Genomic DNA, 24,218 nt, shown 5'->3' on the forward strand with positions numbered 1-24,218 from the left:
GGGAAGGAAACTCCAGAGAAATGGAATTCCTCAGAGATGAGTCTGCCACGAATACCAGACTGCTCTCCCAAGTGCTGGGAGTTTGCAGGTGATGTCCCATCGCTTTCCTGCCCCCAGGCAGACCAGCAGGAACCTGGAGGTCTTCCCTTAAGTCCAGAGTCTGACTCTCGGGGTGTCTTTGTGTCTTTCCTGCCTGTATGTGTGCCCTGGGTATCTGTCAGTCTCTTTGGGCCTCACTGATGCTGACTGCTGCCCACCTGCCTCTGTTGTTGAGCTCCTGTCTCTGTCTCCACTTCATGAGTGTCTGTCTTCACCTGTTGGGTACATGTCACGTACTGGGTGCCCGTTGGGTCGTGTCCCCTTCTGTCTCTGCCTGTTGAGTACATGTCCCCATCTGTCTCCACCTGTTGGGTGCAGGCCCCCATCTGCCTCTGCCTGTTGGATCCCCATCTGTCTCTGCCTGTTGGGTACATGTCCCCATCTATCTTTGTCTGTTGGATATGTGTCCCCATCTGCCTCTGCGTGTTAGGTATGAGTCTCTGTCCACTTCTGCCTATTAGGTATGAGTCCCTTCCTGCCTCCGCTTGTTGGGTACATGTCCCCATCTGTCTCTGCCTATTGGATGTGTGTTCTTCCTACGTCTGCCTGTTGGGCACATGCCCCTATCCATCCCTGCCTGTTGGGCATGTGGACTCTCCTACCCATCTGTTGGATGCCCACCTTCATCTGTCTTCACCTGTAGGATGCCTGCCTCTGCCTGTTGGGTGTCCCTCTTTATTTGCCTCTACATGTTAGTTGCCTGTCTCTCCCTGTTGGGTACCTATCTACTCCTCAGTAGCTGGGTTGGCATGGGGCTTTCCCTTTGAAGGCCCACAGGGAAGATGGGGAGGAGGGCCCGAGGGCAGCCCTCAGGCAATGGGGAGGGGGAAGAGAGAGGAAGGGAGCGTGGTAAGGGAGCTGGGAAACCACAGGCCCTGAGTGATTGGCGGTCCTGGGCTCGGCCCAGCCCCCGCCTTCACCCTGCACATCCGCCTTGGGCCTGGCCACCTCCGCAGCAGCCCCGGACGCTGCCTGCTCCTGCCATGGTGCCTCTGCCCAGCCCAGGCGGATGGAGCGGGATCCCAAGCTGCCCCGTCTGCGGCTCTGGGCCCTGCTCCCCTGGCTGCCCAGGAAGCAGCGGCCCAGGATCAGCCAGACTTCTCTGCCTGCCCCTGGCCCTGGCCCTGGCCCCAGGCGGGATTCGGTGAGTGTGCCCAGATGTCTGGGCCTGGCCTGACTGTGGCCCTTGGAGCAGGTGCCTTGGAAGCCAGTTTAGCCTCAGCTGGCTGTGGGCTCTCCTTGCCCACGCCTGTCCCTGCTGGGTGATTGGACCCTGCCCAGAGTTGCTTCCTGGGGAAGTGAGGAGGCACTTCAGGGCTCCAGGGCCATATGGACAGATTGGAGGGAGGGCAGAGGGGTCCTAGAACAACTGGGACGTGGCAAGGGCTTTCTAGTAGACTTGTATGAAGGAAGTTTCAGAGGGTGGAGCATAGAGTCTCTGGCCTTAGCTCCTACCCACCCCAGACTGGCACTTACCCGGTTGGTGGGGGAGTCTGAGGTGACTCATGGGTTCTTGTGTATCTCAGCCCTGTCCTTCTAGCCAGAGACAGCCCATCTTCCATCTTGACCAGGAACAAAAGCCCAGTTGTGCCTTCCCAGTATGAGAACAAACCCTACTTCCTATTGTGGCAAAACCAAAACCTTTGCAGCAGGGGGAGGGGAGCCGCACAGGGAGGACCTGGGGCAGGTTCGTGGGCCTCAGCCAGAGCCTGGGCTTGCCTCCACCTGGCCGTGCCTGGGCATCCCTCTGGGCCTGAACAGGCTGGAGCAGCAGGAGGTACAGGAGCTCACCTGACCTGGCACCTTGGTAATTTTCCCCTCCCCGGCTTTTGCTATTGATGAACTGGGAGGCCCTGTCAGGGTAGCTGGCTGGTTGGGCCTGTAGGACCCTGTCTGCTGAGATCCGGTGGGAGTAGACTTGGATGAGGGGACATGCCCTGTGCTGACCTGAATGGGGCCCACCGTGCTCACCCGCTCTGTTCCTCCATCAGGATGAAGACGTCCTCAAGGAGATCTCCATCACGCACCATGTCAAGGCTGGCTCCGAGAAGGCCGACCCATCCCACTTTGAGCTCCTCAAGGTTCTGGGCCAGGGGTCCTTTGGCAAAGTGAGTCCTGAGCCCACAGCTGGAAGGGCAGCGCTGGTCATATCAGAGGGCAGGTGGGAGGGTCGCCTTGGAGCTTAAAAGATCAGAGGGCAAGGGTTGATGGGTCTAAGGGGAGGAGGAGAGAGGTCACCGTGGTACCCAGTGGGGACACAAGGTCAACTTGGTGCTTAGGGAAGTTGGAGGTCAGCCTGGGACCTGGAGCGTGTGGGAGCTGATGTGTTCGACCCCTGCCCAGCTCCTCCCCTGGTTTCCCCCCCGCTGCCTTCTCAGGTCTTCCTGGTGCGGAAGGTCACCCGGCCTGACAGTGGGCACCTGTATGCCATGAAGGTACTAAAGAAGGCGACACTGAAAGGTGAGTGGGGGGTACCTCCCCATGCAGAGCCCAGGCTGGGCACAGATTGAAGGAGACAGCCCAGCTCTCAAGGGCCTTGGGTCTGATGCAGGAGATAGCTCTGTCACCAGGAGTACCTGGTCTGAAGGTAGAGAAACAGGCCTATTCTCAGCCGCTCCTTATCCCCCACCTCAGCTGATAGCAAAGACAGGGTCCATTCAGAAGCACAGACTTCCGGGGATTAACCCCACCCCTTCCTGCTCCCCTTAAGCCAAGTGCTGACTGTGGCTGAAGGTGCCTGGAAGGAGGCAGGGTGAGTGCGCTGTGTTTGCGGGGGGCCTTATGCTGTCAACAGAGTTGCTTCGCAATGTTAGGAGAGTCAACGGGAGACGTCTCGGGGTGGAGAAGGGCGTGAGAGGAGAGGAGGGAACCCGGGAAAGGAGGCAGCTGGGTGGGTAGGAGAGGGTGGGTCAAGGCAAGGCCGCAGAGATGGATGGGCTCAGAGAAGGGAGCTGAGCCCAGGTCGAGAATCCCTGGACTTGCAGAGGGCGTGAGGGTGGTTGGAAGTGGGCTTTGGGCCCGGTAGTGTCTCTTTGACCAGCCTGGGAACCAGTGTGGCCACTGACCAAGTGAAGCGGGCCCCGGCTGGGCCGGGGGGCAACGGATAATAGGAGGTATTGGCCTTGGGGTCATGGAGCCACAGAGGGCTGTCTGTGGGGTGATGCAGCTGTGGTGCCCCAAGGCCATCCTGGTAGGGATGGGAGTCCTTCCCCAGGAGGGATGGTGGGAGGAGAAGAATGCTGCGAAGGGCTCCCAGGCTGGGGCAGGAGAGGCTGAGCAGACTATGCAGCGCGGTGCAGTTGGTGCTGTGACCAGGGAGCCCGGGAGAGCGTGGGTTGTAGCCTCAAAGGGTGTGGGCTCACATGGGAGTAGCCTTTTTTTTTTTAAATTTATTTATTTTATTTATTTATTTTTCACTGTGTTGGGTCTTTGTTGCTCGCGCAGGCTTTCTCTAGTTGCGGCGAGCGGGGGCTGCTCTTCATTGTGGTGCACGGGCTTCTCATTGCAGTGGCTTCTCTTGTTGCGGAGCACAGGCTCTAGGCGCGTGGGCTTCAGTAGTTGCGGCGTGTGGACTCAGTAGTTGTGGCTTGAGGACTCTAGAGCACAGGCTCAGTAGTTGTGGCGCACGGGCTTAGTTGTTCCACGGCATGTGGGATCTTCCCGGACCAGGGCTTGAACCCGTGCCCCCTGCATTGGCAGGCGGATTCTTAACCACTGGAACGCCAGGGAAGTCCCGGGACTTTTACTCCTTAAAAAAAAAAAGGGGGCTTCCCTGGTGGCGCAGTGGTTGAGAGTCCGCCTGCCGATGCAGGGGACGCGGGTTTGTGCCCCGGTCCGGGAAGATCCCACATGCCGCGGCGCGGCTGGGCCCGTGAGCCATGGCTGCTGAGCCTGTGCATCGGAGTCTGTGCTCCGCAATGGGAGAGGCCACAACAGTGAGAGGCCCACGTACCGCAAAAAAAAAAAAAAAAAAAAGAGTGTTTGTGGGATGTCTGCTGAGACCCATGAGTCTGAATTTCAGGCCCAGAGAATCTGCCCTAGACTGGAATTAGGGATTTTTATGCCAGATGGAGAGGGGGCTGATGAAGACATCCCAGGGGGAGCCACGGGGGCAGAGGCTAAGGGCACACAAGGAACAGGATGCTTAGACTGGCTGGATTGAATGGCCTCCTTGGGGCATGGCAAGAGACAGGGCTAGAGAGATGGGCAGGGCCAAGGGCCAGCCCTGGGCACTGCCGAGAGATGTGAGGAATAAGTAGAAAAGAGAGTCCTTCTTAGCCAGGGCTGGGCGTAGCTGTGTTGGGTGGCCAGACCCTTGGTAACCGCCTTCTTCCTCTGACCAGTGCGTGACCGCGTTCGGACCAAGATGGAGAGAGACATCCTGGCTGATGTAAACCATCCGTTTGTGGTGAAGCTGCACTATGGTGAGACCGCAGACCCTACTTGAGCTCCTACCCTACCTGCCAGCCTTTGCCCTTGCTGGTGGGCTGTTGCCTCCCCTGTATGTTGCCCTGTCTGCCACCCAGCAGGCTAAGGAAGCTGGGATCAGAGGGGCAGGGCCCAGGGCCCAGCTGGTTCCACCACGGCCTTTTCCCGTCTCCCCAGCCTTCCAGACTGAGGGCAAGCTCTACCTTATTCTGGACTTCCTGCGTGGCGGAGACCTCTTCACACGGCTCTCTAAAGAGGTGAGCTGACACCCCACTGCCAGGGCACCAGGATGGAGCTGGCACGGCAGTGAGACCTCAACCTGAGACTCCCCAGACCTGCCCAGCAGTCCCTGACCCACCCTGGGACAGAGCCCATTCCCTGGCAAAGCCTCTGAGAGTTTCCCCCAAGATGGTCTGAGGAGAATCAGGCTCTGGATCTGATGCTGCCCTGATTCCAGAAGCTAAGGGTGGCTCTCACCTCTTTCACCTCCATTCTTTCAGGGCTTCTCTGCGCAGGGCTGTGAAGGATGCAGAGAAGCCCAAATCACCTAGAAAGCTAGATGCTTTAACATTATGTCCCGTTAACCAAAAGGATTTTGAACTCACATAAAAGAATTCGAGGACTTCCCTGGTGGCGCAGTGGTTAAAAATCCGCCTGCCAATGCAGGGGACACGGGTTCGAGCGCTGGTCTGGGAAGATCCCACGTGCCGTGGAGCAACTAAGCCCGGGCGCCACAACTACTGAGCCTGTGCTCTAGAGCCCGCAAGCCACAACTACTGAGCCCACATGCCACAACTATTGAAGCCCGTGCGCCTAGAGCCCGTGCTCTGCAACAAGAGAAGCCACCGCAATAAGCCCGTGCGATGCAACGAAGAGTAGCCCCCGCTCGCCACATTTAGAGAAAGCCCGCGCGCAGCAACAAAGACCCAATGCAGCCAAAAATAAATAAATAAATTTATTTGGGGAAAAAAAAAAGAATTTGAGCCAAATATAAAAATGGGGCCATTAATACAACTTAAACTTTAGAAGAGAACCAAACTTTTTAAATTTTTAAAATGTTATTTTAACATTTAAATAGATAATACATGATTGAAAAGAAAAATATTCATTGAGAAGTCTTCCTCCCACTCCAGCCCCCTCTACCACTCCCCCACAGATAAACATTTTATTGGTTTTTATCTAAGCTTCCCGCCTTTCTTTGGAAATACAAACCAATTCATTGTGTGTTCTGAATCCTGACCCCTACTTTCTTACATACAAAGTACTGTTCTGTAGGCACCGTTCTTTATCTTGCTTTTCTCACAGCAGTGTATCTTGGAGATGGACCGTATCAGAGCATGGAGGGATCCTCGTTCTAGTTTATGGCTGCCCAGCACTCCGTCATGTGGGGGAGAGAGTTTATTCTAGTCCACTGCTTGACCCTTGGGTTGTTTCCAGCCTTTCGCTGTTTGCATTTCAGTGCTACCGTGAGTGACTTGGACGCTAGTCATTTTATTCTTCGGACCCCTTCATACAGAGAAGGGTGTGTGGCACTGGAATCTCTAAGGAGGACTGGGAAGCTACTGCCTGCCCAGTGACCCAGCTCCTGAGGAAGAAGCCATCCCAGCTGAAGCCCTCTCCCGCCTGTTGCAGGTTATGTTCACGGAGGAGGATGTGAAATTTTACCTGGCTGAGCTGGCTTTGGGCCTGGACCACCTGCACAGCCTGGGCATCATTTACAGAGACCTGAAGCCTGAGAAGTGAGTGAAGGCCCAGCCGCGCCCGGCCTCCCTAGGGTGTACAGAGGCAGGCCCTGGGGCCTCTTCTAGGACAGAACCAGCCTGCTGGGGTACGGAGCCAGCCTGATGGGCTGCCCCATGAACGGGTGGGTGGAGCAGAGTGGTGGAGGCAGCAGGCTCACCCGAGGGGCTGCCTGATCTCTAGTAATGCCATTACCAAGGGCCAGGTACCTCTGTGCCTGGGTGTTGCCTACTTTTTTTGCTAATCCAGTGTGACATCTGAGATGCCACCATTGAAGGTCATTCCTTGATATGGCCCTTTCTAGAATTTTCCTTAACATCTGAATATCCTCAAGTGGTAACTTGGGAGCCAGGGGCAGGTGCTGAGGTGGAATGAGATGTGGCTTTAGAGTCAGGCAGACCCGAATTCAAATCTTGTCTCTACCACTTACTAGCTCTGTAACCGGGGGAGTTATTTAACCTCCCTGAGCCTTAGCTTCCCCATTGTTAAAATGGGGCCATAAAAATACCTACCTCACACAGTTGTTTCAAGAATTAGCAAGAAGGTAGGCAACACACCTACAGGGCACCACCAACACCCACTCCACCTGCCCATTCATCAGATGAGCGGCCCTGGGTGGATCACCTTCTCTGGGCTGGACCTGACCCCCGCAGGCCCCATGGTGTCCCCTGAACCCACCGAGGGCCCACAGCTGGGGCGCCCTGACTCCCATCTCTCCATTGCAGCATCCTTCTGGATGAGGAAGGCCACATCAAACTCACTGGTGAGTGGAGGGCACCTGACCCCTCGGTTTCAGGGGAGGGCAGGAGGGGCTCTTGACGGGCCTGGGCTGAGTGCCAGGGGATCCGCTTTTTCTGAGAGGCTGTGCCAGGCACTTGGAAGCGGTCAAAAGCCCAGGCCCCAGACCTGGAAGGGCCTGGGTTTGAATCCCAGCTCCCCACTGTGTAACCTTGTACAGGTCACCTAATCTCCCTGGGCCTCAGCTTCCTCCTGAGTGTGATGGGGGTGATGCCCTCAGGCCTCTGGGCAGGAGGGATAGGTGTGCAGGGAATGGCAGCAAGGAAGGCAGGGGGTCCTGAAGATGTGTCTTCTTGCCCTCCTTGCCACAGACTTCGGCTTGAGCAAGGAGGCCATTGACCACGAGAAGAAGGCCTATTCCTTCTGTGGGACGGTGGAGTACATGGCCCCCGAGGTTGTCAACCGCCAGGGGCACACCCACAGTGCAGACTGGTGGTCCTATGGGGTGCTGATGGTGAGTGCCCAGGCCCTGGGCCTCAGTTTCCCCATCTGTGGTTGATGGTCTCTAAGGCTCTCCTCTTGTCCTCTCACAGCTAAGCTGGCCTCACCCTCCACCCAGCTGCAGTTTCCTTCCTTGGAAGGATTCCAGGCTCAGCCCCCAGCCCTGTGCTGGGCGTCTCCCCAGCTTTGGACCCCTAGCACTGTTCCTCATGGTCTGACTGACAGAGTGGGGAGGGGCAGATGCAGTTCTTGATCCAGGCGGAACTCCTAGGCCTGGAGCTGAGTGGCTGGGGTGGGAGGAGGTGGGGGGCATGGGAGATGGGACCAGAGCCTGAACAGACCCTTGTCCTCTGCAGTTTGAGATGCTGACGGGCTCCCTGCCCTTCCAGGGGAAGGACCGGAAGGAGACCATGACACTGATTCTGAAGTAAGCTTCAGCCCCTCTCTGACGCCTCAGGGTCTCCTCCACGCCTGGCCCCAGTTTGGGGGCCAGAGTAACACCCCGCACCTGCCTCAGATTCCCCATTAATGAGACGCTCCTCTGGGCTGGGCATTGTGCTTTCCAGGGCTCCCTTTTCATCCACAGGGGCCTGTGGGAGGGGAATCCCTGCGTCATTGGGAGGGGAGTTTGAGGATGGCTTGTCTGGACTGAGCTGGAAACTAGACGTGGACAGAGGTGGGAGGTGAGATGGGGCCTCTGGGGCGGAGCTTAGCCCTGACGAGACCCGGGGGCCATTTCAGGGCAAAGCTAGGCATGCCCCAGTTTCTGAGCACGGAAGCGCAGAGCCTCCTGCGGTCCCTGTTCAAGCGGAATCCTGCCAACCGGCTCGGTAAGCAGCCCCAGCTCAGGGGAGGGGAGCGGGGTACAGCTGCGGCCTAGGCCACGGGGCCACATCTGGGGCTGAAAGGGGCCGTTGTCCTTTGTGTGGGGAGACAATGCCTCTGGCCACCCTGCTTTCTGGCTCCATGTGTGGCGTTTGGGGCAGTGGGGTGACCTGTGTGTAGGGGGAAGGCAGGAACTGAGTCATCTGTACTCCCCCTGGGGATGAGGACAGAGGCCCCGCACGGAAGGAGCACGAGCTCAGGCATCAGAGGCTCAGGCCCCAGTCCCAGCCCCATGACGGGACCCCACTGCCTTGGTACACAGTGGTCCCTCCACAAATATGTGTTGATCGAGTGAGTACCATTTGTGAGCGAAGTGACCCAAGGCAGTTGACTTCTCCCCCCAGAGCCCTAGGTCCTCGTCTCCATGGAGGACAATGATCTCAAGCTCTGTTGATTAAGTGAAGTCAGCGAATGTGTCTGTAGCAGCTGCTCAGTATGTGTTGACTCCTTGGCTCCTGGGTTCACCTGGATCATGACCAGCTTTGTAAGGTCCCGTCCAGGTCCCTGGGCTTGAATGGAGTGAGAGCCTGTCTGGTGGCTGACAAGGGCAATGGGATAAGAGCAGCAGAGATGAGGCCGGAGCTGGGAGGGAGGTGGGGGCCCCCTGCAGATCTCGGAACAGGTTCGGCCTGTCCTGACTTCGGCCTTGGGCGCGTTGCCTGGCCTCTCCTCTCTGGGCTTTCCTTCTCCTGTCAGTACATTGGAGCTTGTTCATAGAGGGGCTCCAGACAGTGGAAAACGCTGAGTGGGCAGTAGGCCTCGGGGTGATGGCTGGATGGATTTGGGGCGGCGTGAGCCCAGCCACTGGTCCCAGGCCACAGTGAGGCGAGGCTGCTCGGAGGACAGGGCGGGCGTCTGCGGGTTGGAGCGTCCCAAGGCAGACCTCTCATCTGGGCTTTTTCAGGCTCCGGCCCTGATGGGGCAGAGGAAATCAAGCGGCATGTCTTCTACTCCACCATTGACTGGAATGTGAGTGTGTCTGTCCACCCCAGAGCCCCAGTCAGGGATTCAGCTGTGGTCGGAGGGGGCTTCTACTGCCTAGGGCCTCCCATAAGAAGCAGAGGTGACACCATGGCCTTGGAGGCATGGGCTCGCCTCCCAAGGGCAAGCGGTCATGCCCTGTCTGCATAGCCTGTGCTCTGTCCAGGCCATTGACTCCTGCACGGGGCCGCTGGCAGGCTGTGGAGGTGCCAAGGTGACCACTGTGCCCGCCCCGCCTTGCAGAAGCTGTACCGGCGTGAGATCAAGCCACCCTTCAAGCCGGCTGTGGCACAACCCGATGACACCTTCTACTTTGACACTGAGTTCACATCCCGCACGCCCAAGGGTGCGCCCTTTGTCCGGTTTGTCTTGGACTGGTACAGGAGGGAAGCAGGGAGTCAGGGGCCTCTTGGGGCACAGGGGTGTTCAGGGCTGCGGCAGGCCCAGGTGTGTGGGCAGACAGGTGGATGGGTCTCTGACTCCTTGTCTCCATCTCATTCTGCCTGGTCGTCCCACTCCGGGATTCTGTGGGCCTCTTTGTGCTTGGGTGAGGTGGTGGGGGTGGCCTTCAGGCCACAATAGAGAAGTCGGGACTCCTGCCCCAGGCATCTTCAGCCCACTGGGAAGACCAGACGCATCAGGCTCACACTCACGTCAGGGCTGAAGTATCTGACCCGGCAAACACGTGAGGTGGAGACGGTCTGGCAGCAGAGGTGACAGTGCCCACAGGTCAGGGGCAAGCGTGGGAATCGGCTTTGGCTACTCTGACCACTGGGCTTCAGTGACTCATCTGAAACGTGGGCTCAGCCATAGACCCACTCAGTCTCTGGGGTTACTGCTAGAAGCCAAGTAGGGGGCTTCTGGGAGGGAACTTGGTAAATCCTAACATTTTGGCTAGATATTGGGGAAGAGTGTTTGTTCTGGAAGTTCTCCTGGAGGGGCAGGTTTAGCAGAGGGGGTGCTTTTCTCACTGTGGCTTGCACATCTCTGATGTCAGGGAGCTTAGCACTTCTCCAAGCAGTCTGTCCCATCTTTATTTGTTGATCTGACAAATACGTACCAAGTCCCTACTGTGTGCCAGCCATGGGAGCATTGATGGTGAACAGGACAGACCCAGGCCCTGCCTTCATATGGCTCAGGCTGTAGTGGGGGAAGAGACATGAGGACAGCTCTGGGCAGCACGACAAGTGCAGCTTAATGAGGCGAGGGCCTGGAGGAGCGGCATGAGGCCAGGTTTCTCAGAGGACAGTGTGTAAGCTGAGCCTCGAAGGATGGACGAGGAGTGGATTGTAGTTAGCAGGAACAGCATGTGCAGGGGCTCGGAGTCTTCCTTAAGGACCTGAGAAGCTTGGCGTGGCTGAGCTGTGGAATGGGGAGAGAGGAGGCTAAGCTCACAAGCACCTTATTGCCAGGCTGAGGAGCTGGGCTTTCCTGAGGGCAGAGGGGAGCATTTGAAGGGTACAGGCAGGGGGTAGACTTGTGGTTGGAACTATCCCTCTGGCTGCTGCACAGAAGATGGACCTGAAGGGGCAGACCAGAGGCAGGGAGGCCTCCAGAAAGGGATAAAGTGCCTTGGCCTGGGCGGGTGGCGGAGGTGAGGGTCTTTCTGTTCCTTGTGTGTAAGGGCTGGGCTGCTCTAAACACACATGGGCAGATGGGCTGAGGCCGGGGATGAGGGGCCCTGCCCAGGCTGCCACAACGACCAGCTGCTGAGGCAGGCCTGGAAGCCCCTGTGGTCCACTTTGCTGGGCTGCCTCGGGTCAAGGGTACCTCCTCTGGCTCACATCCCTCTCCTGCCCCTGCAGACTCCCCAGGCATCCCCCCCAGCGCTGGTGCCCATCAGCTGTTCCGTGGCTTCAGCTTCGTGGCCACTGGCCTGATGGAGGACGACGGCAAGCCTCGGGCCACGCAGGCGCCCCTGCACTCGGTGGTACAGGTGAGGGGCAGGAGGCTGCTGCTCAGTTGTCCTTTTCCACCTAGAAGCCACAAGGCAGATGGCTGAGAACACAGGCTCTGGACTTGGATAGGTTTGGGTTCAAACCCTGACGCCACTGTGGAGCCCATTGGGCCTCCAGCCTCCTTGAGCCTCAGTTTCCCCATTTATAAAACAGGGATAACAGCACGGTTATGAGGTTCCTGACACAGCCAGGACATTGTAGGGCCTGGATAAATGCCAGGGAGTGCCCAGGGTGGTGCTGCTGGGCAGTGGCTGGTCCTGACGGGGGTGGGTGGCGTGGCACTCGGGTCTCCTTCCACTTGTCCCCCATTTGCACACTTTCCCGGCTCTGTAGGAAATTTAGAGTCGAGAGGCAAGAAGGTGGACTTCGGGAACTTCCCTGGTGGTCCAGGGGTTGAGACTCCATGCTTCCACTGCAGGGGTTTGTGGGTTCAATCCCTGGTCAGGGAACTAGAATCCTGCATGCTGCGCAGTGCGGCCGCAGAACGACAGCAACAACAACAACAAACAAACAAAATAAAAAAAAATGTAGACTTTGGAGCTCCCTGCCTGGGTCAGAGCTTCCAAGGTCAGGGACTGTGGAGGGGACATTCACCTTCCCAGTACCTCAGTTTCCTCATCTGTAAATGGGGTTGATGATAAAACCTTTCTCCGAGGATTGTTTCGAGGATTATGTGCGTTGACGTGTGTAAAGTTAAGGTGACTATGTGATTTATTATCCACCTGGGATATGTTGGTCGCGGACAAACGTTAAACCAGACTGGATGTGAGGACAACAGACATGAACCAGGGCCGTCCACGGGCCGTGGGTCACCTGGTGAAAAGTGCTCGGAATAGTGCCTGCCGCACTCTCAGCACCATAGCAGCATCTGATACTGTTAATGTCTCAGAGCCTCGAGACACCCTTGAGGTGGGCTGTGTCACCCAGAAAGGGGAGGCAGCTCACTGGAGGCCACGTAAGTGGCAGAGCTGGGACCTGGCTCAGGACTCCTTCATCCCTCTCAGTCCTGCCTGGGCTTCTCGGAGCTTCAAACCGCTCCATGTGTCTTGTGGCCTATTGCCTGCCCACTCCAGCACCCACTAACCACAGACTGCAGCCAGGCACCCTGGAGAGAGTGAGTGTGCCCGTCATATAGTGTAGAAAACAGGCCCAGAGAGGGGCAGGTTCTTGCCTGAGGTCACACAGCCAACATTCTACCCCGGGCCTCCAGCCTCTTGCCCAGTGCCATCTCCACAGTGCCAAGGCCTCGGGTTCTGGGGGGATGACCTCTGCATCCTAGAGCTCGGGGTCAGTCCTACCTGTTGGTCTCCTGCAGCAACTACACGGAAAGAACCTGGTTTTTAGCGACGGCTATGTGGTAAAAGAGACGATCGGTGTGGGCTCCTACTCCGAGTGCAAGCGCTGTGTCCACAAGGCCACCACCATGGAGTATGCTGTCAAGGTAGGCCTCTCGACCTTGTCTCGGCCGAGGCCACTCGGCGGAGTGCAGGTGGGGGGCCACGTAGCCCTGGCCCGTTGGTGGGGGAGAGTTGGTGCCTGAGGCTCTGTGGATGGGTGAAAGGTGTGCGGCTGAGACTCCACGCCCTGCAGCGTGGGCTCTGTGGCGGGAAGGGAGTCTGGAGTCGGTCCCTCGGACACCACCACACGCACCCCTCTCCTCAGGTCATCGACAAGAGCAAGCGAGATCCCTCGGAAGAGATTGAGATTCTTCTGCGGTACGGGCAGCACCCCAACATCATCACTCTGAAAGATGTAAGTGGGGGTCCTCGAGAGTGGGCTGGGGACGGGGGCCCTCGACTCTAGGACCGTCTCGGGGCTGCCATTCCTTGGGCTTCTGATCCTCCTGTGCTTACGGATGGGGAGGCCCCTTAGTGCCGCTGATCTGGCTGCACCCAAGTGCCCTCCACTTCAGACCCAGGCAGTTTCTGAGAGCTTTCCTGCCCATCAGGACAGAGCCAGCACCCTGTCCAGGGGCCCAGATAGGTGAAGGCCCTGCCAGGGTGACTGAAGAGCAGAACACACGCCCAAGCCTCATGTCATTCCTTCCTTCCTGTCCTGGTGAGCTGGTGGCCAAGGGGCCCAGGCCTGGCATCAAGGGGAGGGGCCTGATGGTGAGGTCTCTGGCAGGTGTACGATGATGGCAAACACGTGTACCTGGTGACAGAGCTGATGCGGGGAGGGGAGCTGCTGGATAAGATCCTACGGCAGAAATTCTTCTCAGAGCGTGAGGCCAGCTTCGTCCTGCATACCATCGGCAAGACCGTGGAGTATCTGCACTCCCAGGGGGTAAGTCTTGGGTCTGGGGCACCAAGTGGGTGTGGGGGGCGGCCAAGGGTCGTACCGTAAGCAGTGTATGAACCATGACTGGCCCAGGCAGTCTTCAACCAGCCAGACAGAGGGGAGACTTGGGATGAATGAGGGGGCGAGTGGATGGACATAAGGAAGGGAGGGAGGGAGAGATGAGGCCAAACTGTGAAAATGAACATTTGTTCAGGACCTAGGCAGGCGTCACGTTGACTTCTTTCCTTACATTATCTCAATTGATTTTCACAACAACCCTGTTAGGTAGGTGCTGTTATTGGCCGCACTTTACAGGTAAGAAGGCTGAGGCTCAGAGATGTGAGCTAACTTGCCCAGGGTCACACAGTCCAGGAAGAATGGAGCTGGAATGTCTGACTGAGGAATTTGGGTGGAGAGCTACAGATGGGGAGTGAGGCTTTAAGTTAGGAACGAGCAGGATCACTGTGGGAGCTGCAAGGCTTCAGGGTGGTGAATCCGGCCATGGGTTCGGCTGTTAGGACAGAGGAAGTGGCTGCAAGAGGAAATGCTGCTGGAGACACTGCAGGTGCTACAGGAGAGTGTGTGTCCGAACCGTAGGACTTGTCCTTATCATTGCACAAGGCAGAGCTAGAAAAGGTCCTTATAGGGTATCAAAGCTGAAAACAGAGTCAGCGTGAGTTCCTCTCTGGACGAGATGATGTTTTAGGGTGCTTCTGGTCAGGCAGTATGGGGGTTAAGGACGCAGACTCTGGAATGAGACTGGCTGTGTCCAGTTCTGCGTGTTAGGTTGGGAAAACCTCCCACCTCTCTGAGCCATTTCCTCATCTGCAAACTCATGACAGTAAGAGCTGCCCCTTCACAGGTTGGATGAGGCATGAAGTGAGGTGCTGTGCCAGGGAAGTACCATGGTCCAGCACAGGCCCCTGGAAAAGGCCACATAAACATTACGGGGAAATAGGACCAGATCATTGCTATGCCTTTTTTTTTTTAACATTAACTTCTTATTATTTTTATTTATTTATTTATTTGTTTGTTTGTTTGTTTGTTTATTTTGCGGTACGCGGGCCTCTCACTGTTGTGGCCTCTCCCTTTGCGGAGCACAGGCTCCGGACGTGCAGGCTCAGCGTCCATGGCTCACGGGCCCAGCCGCTCCACAGCACGTGGGATCTTCCTAGACTGGGGCACGAACCCATGTCCCCTGCATCGGCAGGCGGACTCTCAACCACTGCGCCACCAGGGAAGCCCAACATTAACTTTTTAGTATGAAAAATTTCAAACGTATACAAATTGTACAAGAATAGAAAAATGAACCCCCTGTAACCAGATTCAAGAATTGTCAAGATTTTTACCCCACTCCCTCCCTCTTTTCTTCCTTCCCTCTCCTTCTCCCTCCTTCTCCCTCTTTCAATTTCTTACTTTCTTTTTTGTTGTTGCTGGAGTATTTTCCCCCACTTTTTATTGAGGAAAAAGTTCAAACCTATATAAAAGTTAAAAGAATAGTACAAGGGATGTACACAGCACTATATTGAAAATGGATAACCAACAAGGACCTACTGTATAGCACAGGGAACTCTGCTCAATATAATGTAAAAACCTAAATGGGAAAAGAATTTGAAAAAGAATAGATACATGTATATGTATAACTGAATCACTTTGCTGAACACCCAAAGCTAACACACTGTTAATCAACTATACGCCAATATGAAATAAAAAGTTTTTAAAAAAAGAAGAGAATAGTACAAGGAAAAACGTTTCCCTTTAAGATTCACCAAATCTTTTTTGGGTTTTTTTTGGCCGAGCCACGGCATGGGGGATCTTAGTTCCCTGACCAGGGATTGAACCTGCGCCCCCTGCAGTGGAAGCGCGGAGTCTTAACCACTGGACTGCAAGGGAAGTCCCAAGATTCACCAAATCTTTTTTGATTTTTTTTCTGGCTGTGCCGCATGGCATGCGGGATCTCAGTTCCCCGAGAAGGGATCGAAACTGGGCCCTTGACAGTGAGAGCGTGGAGTCCTAATTACTGGACCGCCAGGGAATTCCCTATCCCACATTCTGAATGTGTCTGTTTGCTTCCTCATGGCATCATTTTAATTGTTCCTCTGTTGTCTATATTTCCTGTAAACTGCAAGGTGCTCCAAAGTCTTAATTAGGTTTAGCTTCAACTTCTTTTTGGGATCAAGGAGTCAATAAACACTCCATGGGAGGCACAGTGTACTTCACAAAGCATCACGTCCCTGAGCCAACATCTCGTTGCCCCCGTTAGTCATCAGTCGTGTCGGTGGTCACAGTCTGGGGATGCGTGAGTGGGTGGCGGGCAGTGGGTGGGCCTGAGGTGTATCATAAAGGTCCTCACCAACCCTTCATGCAATGGTTTCACCCTTTCAGGACCCTGGCCTGAATCAATCCTTTCATTAGGGTTTGTAAAAATAAAGTAAAAGTTTTGTGAAAAAGATCTTTACCTCATAACCAGAGCTTCAGTTTGCTTACCACATGTACTGTTAATGGTCACGTTTGAAGTGGTTTAGTTTTTTGAAAAGGCCAGTGCAAACAGACTGATATGGAAACGTGTCAGGTCAGACAGTAAATGTGCTTCCTTTTCCTGTTTTGTTCTCACGTGAGTACTAGCTCATGTTACCCACAGAAGGTTTAGAAGACAGAGCTGAAGCAGTGCGTTTCCAGTGGGCCCCCTGAACTCAGAGCAGGGAAGGGCTTTGTAGAGTGGGAGCTGCCTCCAAAAGGAGTGAGCCCCCCATGAGGGGCAGTGAGCTCCAGGACAGACAGCTGCTCGGTGGGGTGTCATGGGAGAATGTTGTTTCTTGCCCAGAGAAAATCTTTGGGATTTTGGAATCTATGGGCTTCTAAAGTTTCTGGCCCTTTCCAAATACCAGGGGTAGATGATGAGGAAATGGGAAGCTCTCTTGGAGGTATTTGGAGGGAGATTCTCGGGGCTGATTATACTTTGGCAGCATCTGTGGTCTAGAAGCTGGGAATCTCATAACAGCCGAGGAATGGGAAGGGGCTGACCAGGAGCAGGGTCCACTGGGACCTCCTGTTTGTTTTAACGTTACCTTCCTATTGAAATATCACATAAACAAATCATCATGTATAATTCAATAAATCTTCAAAAAGCGAATACACCCATGTAACTGAGCCCCCAGATCAAGAACTGAAGGATTTCCAGTTCCCCCCCAACCCCCTCGAGCCCCTTCCAGTCCCTGCACCCTCCCCAAGGATAACCATTCTAAGTGAACTTCTAATTTGTGTGTGTGTGTGTGTGGTACGCGGGCCTCTCACTGTCATGGCCTCTCCCGTTGTGGAGCGCAGGCTCGGGACGCGCAGGCTCAGCCGCTCCGTGGCACGTGGGATCCTCCCGGACCGGGGCACGAACCCGTGTCCCCTGCATCGGCAGGCGGACCCTCAACCACTGCGCCACCAGGGAAGCCTGTGAACTTCTAATTTTATATAAACGTACTCTTTCATATCTCACTTCTGTCACTCAGCACTCTCAGATTCATCTGCGATGTTGTGTGACTGCAGTTCACTCCTTCTCGTTGCCGTGTGGTTTCTACTGTATGAATAGACCACAGTTTAACTGTTCTTTCTACCGTTAATGGACATGGAGTTGTTACCAGTTTTTTGACTGTGACAAATAATGCTGCCGTGACATTCTTACCCTTGTCTTTCGTGAACACGTGCCCATTTTAACGCTGGGTGTAAACCTAACTGTGGAATTGCTGGCTCATAGTGCAGTGTATATTCATCATTAGTAGATGTTGCCAGTTTTTCAAAGTTGTTTTACCTACTTACACTCCTCCCAGAAGCGTGTGAGAGTTCTGGTACTCTCCAACACTTGGTATTTTCCATCTTTTTAATCACAGCCATCCTAGGAGATGAGGAATGGTATCTCATAGTGGTTTTAATTTGCATTTTCCTGACGACTGAGGAAGTTGAGCACCTCTTCGTGGGGTTATTGCCATTTGGACAGCCTCTTTTATGGAATGTCTGTTCAAGTCTTTTGTCCGTTTGAAGAAATTGGGTTGTCTGCCTTTTTCATCTATTTTGCAAGAGTCCTTTGTTTAATACGTGGGCCCTTTCAGGTCTCTTGCTTCCCTCATATTGTTTCTGTAAGGGCCCCAGCATGCCGGGGACAGCTTGTCTGAGAACTCAGCAGGGCTTCACACTTTGGCTTCTCTGTTTAGCCAGATGATTCATGTAGAAGAACTTCACCCTTTTGTGTGTGTGTGGCTGGTCACAGGCGCCCTAACGCACATCCTCCGACGGTGCTGGTGATGACAGAGGTGCCGCCGCTTCACACAGCACTTTCCACAGGCCAGACAGGTTCTAAGCACTTTGCACATCAACTCATGTAACTGTTCCAACGCACCTATGAAGAAAGTATTAGTATTATTCTGCCCATTTTATAAGTGAGGGAGCTGAGGCTCTGGGAGCTTAAGTAAAGGCCTCATCGCTAAGCTGTCCCCAGAGTCTGTGCCCCTAACTTGTGTGTGATCGGATGCTGCTTTGGACAGCCTCTGTCCCTTCATTTTCCTCCCCTTCTTGTCTTCTAATTCTTAAGGGCTTCTTAACAAGCACTCACTGTATCTTAATGTCCAGCATGATGGTGGGGCTCAGCCCCAGGGAGTGCTGGCGTTACTATGGCAGCAGCTGCCACTTTCCAAGCCCTGTGCTAAGTATTCCTGGTACATAACTCATATGCTCCTTCCCGTAACCCTGGGGGCCGAGCACTCTCATCAGCCCCATTTTACAGGTGAGAAAACCAAGGACTAAAGAGGTTAAGTGACACATCAAGACCACACAGCTACTGCTGGTAAAGCCAGGATTCACACTCTGGCCCATCTGCCTCCTGACTGAAATCACAACTCCGCCCGAGCCACAGCCTGTTGACTCAGTGGCTGCATTTGGCCTCCACAGGGCGGGTGTTTTCTTGTTTGGGATTTGGTTTGGTTTGGTAATTTGGCCGCTTTTGAAACCGGGGCCCGAGTTGCTGTATGGTGCCTGTCAGCTGGAGTGCGCAGCGGCTGCCCCTTGAGCCTGTTGGCCTGGCTCTACGGGGAATATGCAAGGACCATCTCGTGAAGCCAACTAACCTGCGAGACTCAGCTGATCTAACCTGCAAGGTCTCTGTGTGTTTCAGAGGAGTGAGTCATTCATTCATTGCACAGCGTTCACGTAGCACTTGCTCTGTGCGAGTCCCTGTGCTCGGTGCTGGGGGTGAGCCGGTGTTCCACAGAGAGATACGGCTATTTATGGCTGAAGGAACCCCCACTGGCCTGAGCTCAGGGCGCTTGAGGGATGTGGTGGACAAAGGCTGGAACGGACAGCTGAACCTTCCACACCAGGATGGGGACTTCAGGCTTTATCTTGCAAGTAGTAGGGAGCCATTGAAGGTCTTTGACGGTGCTCAAGGCGTACCATGAGCTCATGGGAGGAGGAGAAGGAGGATGAGAATGAGTTTAGTCTGGGATGTGTTGGGTTTGAGGGCCTATGGGACATTCAGTGGTTGCCGTCTGGTAAGCAGCTGTATGAGCCTGGACTCATGAAAGCTCTGGGTTAGTGTCAGAGATCTGAGAGTTGTCGATAATTAGGTAATAGTTAGAGGAATGACTATGAATAGAACCATGCCAAGGGAGAGGGGGTGGTTGAAAAGTAAGTGGAGTGGTTCAGCCCCCTCAGGTTACAGATGAGCAAATGGGGCCAGAGGAAAGTCATTTGCTTAAGGCCTCACTAGTTAAGTGTCATTCATCCATTCATTCAGCAGTTATTTATTGAATACCTACCTTGTGCTGGGAACTATTCTAAATGCTGGGATGCAGCAGTGAGCGAAACACCCGTGGAGCTTACATTCCAGTGGGTGGGTTCAGAAGACAATTAAGTAAATATCCAATGGTGGTAAATGCTGTGGATAAAGATAAAGCAGGGTGAGGAGACTAAGGAGTACAGGTCCGTGATTGCTATTTTATATGGAATGGTCTAGGGAAGGCCTCACTGATAAGGTGACATTTGAGCTGAAACCTGAAAGAAATGAGAATGAGCCAGGTCGATGCTTAAGGGAAGAGTATTCCAGAAAGAGGGAACAGCAAGTGCGAAGGCTCTGGGGCAGGAGTGTGCTTGGCATGTTGAAGGAAGAGCAAAGAGGCTGGTGTGGCCAAAGCCAACTGAGCAAGGAGGAGAGTGCTGGAGGACCAGAGAGCGCAAGCGACGTGGGTAGGGGGCAGGGGAGAGATGAGGTGGGGCCATCAGGCCATCGTAAAGACATTTCCTCTTGAGAGCAGAACCCTTGGAGAGGACACGATCTGGCTTACATTTAATAGGATCGCTCTGGCTGCTCTGTTTAGAACAGGCTGTAGGGGGTGAGGTCAGAAGCAGGAAGACCAGTTAGGAGGTTGCTGCCGTAACCCCGGGGGAGGGATGATAGTGGCTGGGATCAGCGTGCTGCCAGGAGAGGGGCTGAGAAGTGCTTGGGCTCTGGGTGTGTTTTAATGGTAGAGCCAGCAGAGTTTGCTAATGGATTGATTGAGGAATACGAGAAAAAAAGAGGAATTGAGAATGACTCTTAAGATTTCAATCCAAGCAATGGGAAGGATGGAGTTGCCATTAGGTAAGATTGTGTGATGGCGGATTTGAGGAGTTCTGTGTGGACAAGTTAGAGCTGCCTCACAGACATTGACCTAGAAGTTTCAAGTCGGCAATACCAGCAGCACTAAGGCCCCTTTGTAGCCCCTTCCCCTCTCAGATTCTGGGTCCTTCTGCCCCCTCTCTGGGCCCGTCTTCTAACTGTCCCATCCCTGGCAGTGGACCTGGGCCACCGGCAGCCTGCCCACATGGAGAACTGACCCGGGCCCTCTTCCCCCAGGTTGTGCACAGGGACCTCAAGCCCAGCAACATCCTGTATGTGGACGAGTCTGGGAACCCTGAGTGCCTGCGCATCTGCGACTTTGGCTTTGCCAAGCAGCTGCGGGCTGAGAACGGGCTTCTCATGACACCTTGCTACACCGCCAACTTCGTGGCGCCGGAGGTGAGTGGCCTGGCCTCCTCAGCTGCAAGAGTGAGGGGACCTAGCACGGGGAGCCTCGTGTCCCTTCCAGAGGCCCCACGCTGTCCAGAGCCCGTCTCTGCGGCCTTGGCCCGGGGACCAAGGGAGGATCAGCCCAGGCCTGGGACCCTTGTCCTACCCTTTGGGGAGGAGCAGGCAAGCATATGGGGCCACTTGTCATTGCCCCTCAGACAGACCCTCCCCTGCCTCCCTTCCTGCCAGGTACTGAAGCGCCAGGGCTATGACGAGGGCTGCGACATCTGGAGCCTGGGCATTCTGCTGTACACCATGCTGGCGGGGTGAGTACCCCACTGGCCTGCCCCCCTCAGCCCCCCGCCCCTTCCTCCAGCCCTAGTGTAGCTGGGGTGGTGCTTGTCTGATGGGAGAGACTCAGCCCTGCCTCAGGAAGGCTGAAGACAGGGACATGGCCCTGCCTTTGGGAGCTCCACCTGCAGGAGGAAGTCCCACACTTGGGAGCACCCCATCTGAAGGGGGAGACACAGCCCCCCGCCCCTCCCCACCCCTGGCCCCAGGATGGAGGCCAGAGGCTATACCCAGACTGGGTGGACTTTTCCCCAGATACACTCCATTTGCCAATGGACCCAGTGACACACCAGAGGAAATCCTGACCCGGATCGGCAGTGGGAAGTTCACCCTCAGCGGGGGAAATTGGAACACGGTTTCAGACACAGCCAAGGTGAGGCTGTAAAGCCTGGACCCTGCTCATTTGTGGGGGGGGGGGGGGGGGGGTGGGGAGGCAGGGTCCCATCCCAGGGCTTTTCAGCACTTCACGAACAGGTGACCTGCAGCCTCATTTCTCCAAGTGGAATGTCCCACAAATCTCTGTTGCCCTATTTCTCCAAGTGAAAGATTCCCAGGCAGACTGCCCCCCACACCTTGTTTGAAAACAACTTGGTGATCATTTACTGGCCCTTCCCGTGTTCTGGGCCCTGTAGGGGAACAGAGGGCTGCATCATCACAGCCCCTGCCGTGGGAAAACTTAGTGTGAGGTGAGAGACAGGCTTGCACACAAGGAACAGAGATGCCAGGTGCGGAGAGGCAGGTCCTCCTGGTCAGGGGTACAGGCAGTGGAGACACGAGGAGAGCCCCAGGCTACCGGGCAGAGAGGCCTTCTCAGAGGAGGGGACGTTTGAGCTTTCACTGTTAGCAATGGGTTCCAGTCATGGGAACCTCTGTGTCAGACAGAGGTTGAGCCCTTAATGAACAGTGCCACCTTGCATTAACCTTATGAGTCAGGTATTTTTGTTATCCCGTTTCTCAGAGGCGAAACTGGGGCTCAGAGAGTTAAAGTAACTTGCCCAGGAGATGCAGTTGATGAGCAGGGGAGTCGGGTTTTGAAGCTGCCCAACCCCAGCCTTAGGTTCTTCCCACCTTCCTGCATGGCTCCTAGAAGGTGAAAGAGAAAGGAAACGGCCTTCCAGGAAGAAGTCCTGAAGAAGGGCATGTGCTCGGGGAGGCCGTGGTGTGGAGAGTGGATCGAAGGGGCCACTGCAAGGGTCCCGGCGGGAGATGGCAGGAGATGGCTGCCTTACAGACACAGCTGTGTGCGCCCCTGCTAGCCCTTCCCACCAACCCCTTCCTGCTGTTCCCCCAGGACCTGGTATCCAAGATGCTGCATGTGGACCCGCACCAGCGCCTCACAGCTAAGCAGGTCCTGCAGCACCCGTGGATCACCCAGAAAGACAAGCTCCCCCAGAGCCAGCTATCCCACCAGGACCTGCAGACTGTGAAGGTACAGACACCCAGGCTGCCAGGTCAAGGTTCCATGGGCAGGGACTTGGGGTGGCAGAGCCAGGAGATGCCATGTGTGTCTCTTCCCAGGGAGCCCCAGTCTGACATGCAGGGGTGTCTACAGTGCACTCGTGGCCCCCCTGGTCCTCTAGGGGGCCCAGCCCCTGAGCTCTGAAGCCTCCAGTCTGAGGGATGAGGCAGGACTGATGACCATGAAGAACCACCAAGGCGGGATTAACAGGGGCCTGTGGGGGCTGTGGAACACTGGGAGGGGCTGGCCTGGCCCTGGAGCACATGCGCCTCCCACCCGGGAACTGACTCCCACCTCCTCCCCCAGGGAGCCATGGCAGCGACATACTCTGCGCTCAACAGCTCCAAGCCCACCCCTCAGCTGAAGCCCATCGAGTCGTCCATCCTGGCCCAGCGGCGGGTGAGGAAGCTGCCATCGACCACCCTGTGAGGGGCCAGAGCGTCCGGGCCGCAGGGCAGTGCTAGCTCGACGGAGGCAGCGTACTTCCCAGAGGGAGCGGGCCCCAGTCACAGGGCCAGAGGGAGCGGAGCCCCGAGGGGGCCCAGATCACCCCGGGGAGGACGTAAGAAGTGCCTTCTCCTCCCCCAGGACGCACTCTTCTCGGTTCAGGCTCTGCTGGTTGAAATCGATTCACTGTACAAACTCTTGTCTTCTTTTAAGACAGAAATGGCACCAACCACCATGGGTTTTTACAAGATCCATTTGCCTTTCTGGGAGCAGAAGTAGCTAGTGCAGCCCCAGGAGGGGCACTGAGTCGCACTAGGGCTGTCTGTAGCTGAGACTCCTTAGAGCAGCTTCGGGGTCCCCCTGGGGGGACCCCTACAACTGGCCATGTGTAGCCGTCTGCACCCACCTCCAAGGTGGCCCAGCGCCGCCTTCCAGAGCCCTTGGCTCTTCGGCAGAACTTGCTCTATCCCCATCGGCTCCTTTTCTCTTCTGTTCTGTTGGGGCTTCTGGAACCACTTTCTGCTAGAGGAGAGGACCAAGGCCCCGCGGCTCCCAGCTCCAGGCACCAGCATCCACATTGGCCGTACCACTGGGTCCTCTGCAGTCAGGTCGGGCAGCCCCTGAAGGAGCATCTGGAAAGCACTTTTTGGCTGACTTCTGTTGGAGTCTGCCACAGGACAGAGTCCACAGGAGGCCTGTGGGGCAGGCCAAGAGGGGCAGGGGCTTTTTTCATTCCTTCCTCAGCTGGTAACTCAGGGTTCATCTGTCCACGGCCTTTCTAATAAACTTACAGTTGAGTTGAAGCTCGCTTGTCTCCGCTTGTCATCCCTGGATTTGCCCTCCCTCTGCTATTGGGTGTTGAGGACTTTGGCAGTGACAAGTAGTGGGCCAGGGCCAATTGGCCCAGCTGCTTGGAGCTCAGTTGGGGAGCATGTGGGAGTCCCGCTGGCTCTGCCCACACATTCCTGTCAGGGATTCCAATATGGTATTGATCGTAGTAATGGGATTACTAGCCACTAGTGACCAAGTGCCAGGGCCTTACACGTATTTCTCACTTAATCTTAACAACCCTGTGAGGAAGATGCTATTATATTATTATCCCTGTTTAATAGATGGGGAAACTGAGGCCCAGAAGGGGAATGACATTTCCTAACACAATTTTTTTCTGAGTACCTATGCTGGCCCTGTTCCAGATGCTGGTGAACCAAGTGGAAAACAAGGTCATTGTTTTCCTGGGTCTTACTTCCAGTGGGGAAGCAGACAAGTAAACAAAGGTCAGCTACTGATGAGACATGCGGAGTTAAATTGGGATGAGAGATGAGGT

At 55.3% G+C, this 24,218-nt stretch overlaps 1 protein-coding gene across 1 annotated transcript; it reads left to right on the plus strand.

Moving 5' to 3' along the window:
* The first annotated feature begins 1,041 nt into the window (after positions 1-1,041).
* Positions 1,042-23,697, plus strand: RPS6KA1 (ribosomal protein S6 kinase A1). The gene is made up of 21 exons (XM_060003244.1): positions 1,042-1,243; positions 2,091-2,207; positions 2,478-2,559; positions 4,443-4,523; positions 4,705-4,784; positions 6,160-6,266; positions 6,993-7,030; positions 7,377-7,519; positions 7,863-7,933; positions 8,248-8,336; positions 9,296-9,360; positions 9,616-9,718; positions 11,178-11,308; positions 12,646-12,771; positions 12,993-13,082; positions 13,458-13,616; positions 20,485-20,646; positions 20,887-20,963; positions 21,244-21,361; positions 22,280-22,417; positions 22,754-23,697. Exons 1-21 carry the CDS (start codon positions 1,109-1,111, stop codon positions 22,874-22,876), a joined length of 2,235 nt encoding a protein of 744 aa, XP_059859227.1. The 5' UTR covers positions 1,042-1,108; the 3' UTR covers positions 22,877-23,697.
* Positions 23,698-24,218: the final 521 nt, after the last annotated feature.

The sequence above is a fragment of the Delphinus delphis genome, unplaced genomic scaffold (assembly GCF_949987515.2).
Source record: "Delphinus delphis unplaced genomic scaffold, mDelDel1.2 scaffold_581, whole genome shotgun sequence".
NCBI lineage: Eukaryota > Metazoa > Chordata > Mammalia > Artiodactyla > Delphinidae > Delphinus > Delphinus delphis.

Bases quoted from the DNA above. Each gene is read 5' to 3' on its own strand.
- RPS6KA1 (XM_060003244.1), top strand. From the start codon at position 1,109: ATGGAGCGGGATCCCAAGCTGCCCCGTCTGCGGCTCTGGGCCCTGCTC. The intron at 4,524-4,704 runs GTGAGACCGCAG...CCGTCTCCCCAG, and splicing joins TGTGGTGAAGCTGCACTATG to CCTTCCAGACTGAGGGCAAG. The intron at 9,719-11,177 runs GTGCGCCCTTTG...CTGCCCCTGCAG, and splicing joins CACATCCCGCACGCCCAAGG to ACTCCCCAGGCATCCCCCCC.